Source organism: Condylura cristata, unplaced genomic scaffold (assembly GCF_000260355.1).
Source record: "Condylura cristata isolate star-nosed mole 26May11 unplaced genomic scaffold, ConCri1.0 scaffold00004, whole genome shotgun sequence".
Taxonomy (NCBI): domain Eukaryota; kingdom Metazoa; phylum Chordata; class Mammalia; order Eulipotyphla; family Talpidae; genus Condylura; species Condylura cristata.
Genome location: NW_004567105.1, coordinates 2,158,030 through 2,161,314, shown reverse-complemented (window position 1 = coordinate 2,161,314; position 3,285 = coordinate 2,158,030). Strand labels below are relative to the sequence as shown.

The 3,285-nt window shown below is 67.5% G+C and overlaps 1 protein-coding gene across 1 annotated transcript in view; it reads right to left on the bottom strand.

Annotated features, from left to right (window-relative positions):
- Positions 1 to 3,080: 3,080 nt before the first annotated feature.
- LOC101627151 (cytochrome P450 2D17) overlaps positions 3,081 to 3,285 on the bottom strand; it is a gene marked incomplete at its 5' end in the record, with an annotated part of 2,443 nt that continues 2,238 nt past the window's right edge. The window contains one exon of the mRNA XM_012735109.1: positions 3,081 to 3,283. Coding sequence (XP_012590563.1) covers positions 3,148 to 3,283 — 136 coding nt within the window. The remainder of the gene's footprint in view (positions 3,284 to 3,285) is intronic.

The window sequence follows — 3,285 nt, the reverse complement described above, 5'->3', positions numbered from 1 at the left end:
CCCCCCCTTTCCACACGCACCCACGGGCGCACAGCTGGTCACACTTGCGTTCCCAGGGGACCCACCCAGACCCACCCTTCATGCACAGGGTGCTGTTTCACCAGGCACTGGAAGGCGCCGCACGCTTCCCTGTAACTCCTGGGGAGATGCAAAGACCCCCAGGGAAATGGAGTCCTCACCCCTGTCACCAGCGCTTAAAGAGGCCGGGGCTCTGCTGATCTAGCTGTGCTGGCCAGCCAACTGCCCCTCAACCTCCTTCTGCCCCCCCACGTCCCTTCCCCTCCCTCCCTGCTGCGGCGGGTGGGGGTGCCCGGCAGAGGAACCCCCACTGTCTAGCGGGGGTGGGGGGGCTGCCGGCAGAGGCAGCCCCGGACTGGTGCCCTGGGCGCCGCCCAGTCCTCTCTGGGCCAAGGGAAGTGTGCTGAGTTGCAGCGCTGCAGTCTGCGTCCCTCCTGGGGAGACCGCCCCCAGAAAGAGGAGACCGCTGTTGCTCCTGGTCCGAAGCTGCTCACCAGCGCACGGCAGCGGGCAACCTCCCCCGAGCAGGAGGCGGCGGCAGTTCCGCCAAACCTGCGCCATCTTCCTGCGCCCTGCCCTTCCCGTTCCCACGCTCCTGCCCCAGGGGCCCTGCCAGCCCTAGGCACGCTGTGTCCCCCCTTCTGTTTGGCCAGGGTGCCCTCTGCTGCCTCAGCGTCTCCTCAGCAGGTCCAGTCCGCCAGGCTGCCCGCAGGGGCCCCTGGGGGTGGGGCTCTGACCCAGTCAGGGCCCGCCCCTCCGCCTCCAAGGACTGTGCTTCCTGGACATTCTTTTAAAGATTTATGCATGCATACAAAAGCTGGGGTGCAGGCCAGAGGTGCGAGGATTCACCGAGTCGGAGTGGCGCAGAACAGGCGGATCTAGAGACCCACTGCCGAGGGGAGGGGCGCAGGCAGGGTCTGAGCGCCCTGGGGGTCACTCCCTGGCCGGCCTCCAACTCGGCGCTGGACAGCCTCGCAGTGCTGCGCCTTAGCCCCGTGACCCCCAGGGAGGCCTCCTTCAGGGCTTTGAGAATCAACCAACGTTCCCTCCGGAAAATGTTTCTCTGAAGGCTTGGTACGAGCGCGCGCGCGGAAGAATCCCACCCTGCTGGGGAAGTTGCTCTCTGCTGCGGCTGGACGGCTGCGGCTACCCCGGCAGCGCCCACCGCGGCCCCCACTGCTCCCCCGCTGCTGCCCGGTTGTCCAGTGGCGGCATGGGGCACGCACGCCCGGAGGGCACGGTGTGCACGTGTGAAGGGGGTGTCTGGGGGTGTCTGGGGGTAACGAAGGCGCAGACCCCGGGGACACAGCGGAGGGCAGAGCGCCAGGAAGGCGGCAGCCCACCCGGCCGCAGACCGGCGGGGCCGGCGCCATGTCAGGGAGTCAGGCCTCTCCCGCCCAGGCCCTGGGCGCTGTGTGGGGGCCTCAGGGGCCCCTGCTCTGGGACTCGAGCACCGCTGCCACACAGGGCTTCTTCTGAGCCCTGGGGCCTCTGTAACTAACAGGCGGTGAACCCCACTCCATGCCAGCGGTCGCTGCTTCGGCTCACCTGGCTGGGGAGTGGCCGGTGTGCTGAGCGCCAGCCTCGGGGCTGTGACCGGACTCGGGCTCCGCTGGCCTGTATCGAGCCCCGGTGGATCAGTCTCCTGCTCCGCGGGATCCCTGAAGCTGCCCACAGCGCAGCCAGGTCCTAGCGCCCAGCGTGCCCCTTTCCAGTGCAGTGCTGGGCACGAGCACGCCCACGTTGGCAGTGCCCCTGCGTCTGCACAGCCACGGCCCCTGTGGGCTGTGCGCCCGAGCCCTCCCGACACTCGCCATTTCCGCCGCTTCCCCCCGGGGGCTGCGGTCCGTGGCCGGTCCGGATTCTCGCTCTGGCTGCCCACCAGGGCAGGCACTTTGCAGCTGTCCTTTGGGCCTCTGAGCCCAGCTTCCCTCCTTCCACCCTCCGATCCCGTTCCCGTGGCTGCCTGGCCTCCGCGCCGGGACACACCTGAGCTTTCCCTCCCTCCGCACAGGCGCAGCAGGAGCTGGTGCCCACCGATTCGCTTTCACGTCCTGCCAGGCGGCAAACGTCCCGACATGGAACGGCACAGAGCACAGAAAACACCGCGGAGCTGTCCTACATGGAAGTCACAGCTCCGGAACACGGATGGTCACTAGGGCGGGGCCGAGGGAAGCAGCCTGGAGAGGGAAGTCCGTGGTCACCTCTCTGAGGACAGCGGACCCAGCACAGGGGTGCGACGCCAGAAAGGTCCCGTGACGAGAGCATCACCAGTGTGAAACCGGGCATGGCCTGGGGCAGACACTCGGGGAAGGTGGGCAGACCAGGCCCGAGGGCTTCAGCTCGCCGTGCTGGTGTGGGCGAGGGAACGGGACCGCTGGCGGGGACACACCACACAGCTGATGGGGTACAGCTGGTGTTCCCTCAACACTTCGCCAAAGGAGAAGACACAATTCCACATCCAGGACTGTGGGCCAGTGGGGGGTCCGCCCAGTGAGAACTGCCCTGCAGGTCAGGGCATTCAGCTGCCACCCAGGAGTAACCCCATGGCCGGTGGGCGGAGGTCAGCCTGGGGCACTGGCAGCCAGTGACAACCCCATAAACCGTGCGTCAGACCTTGGGGAGCTTCCCTGGGGGTGATGGCCTCTGCAGTGAGGACGACACTGCCGGCTAGGTCCGGGCCCTACGTGCTTCGGGGAGACCGGGCCTCTGCCTGGTTGGCCTGGCACCCGCGTCCCTGAGACCAGAGCCCTAGTGCCAGCTTGCTGAGCGTGAGTTGCAGGGGAGTCCACATGTGATGGATTCTGGGGACTCCGGCTCAGCTCCTCACACCCAGTGGGGTTACTGTCACCCTCAGTGCCTTCTGTCCTGGCCTGACACCCAGGAAAGACTCGACATGGAACTGTCACCAGCCAGGCAGCCGCGCCCCTCCACGGTGACCCGAGGCAGAGTCCCCTCTAATGGGCAAAGGTCAGGACAGACGCAAGAGTGGGATGGACTCTGAGGGGCTGCGGGGGACCCACACTCCAGCATGAGGGAGGCAGGTGGACCAGAGTCGGCTGGAGGGGGCCAAGGCTGGTTTATTGGGCAGCGGGGGCCCCGCACAGGGCGGTGCGGGAGGCGGCACCTCTAGCGGGGCACCGCACACAGCTGATAGGGGGCGGGGGTGACCAGCACGGCAAAGACACCATAGTCGCTGGGCGGGGGCTGTCCCGCGGGCACGGAGAAGCGGAAGCGCTGCAGGAGGCGGGTGAAGAAGAGGAAGAG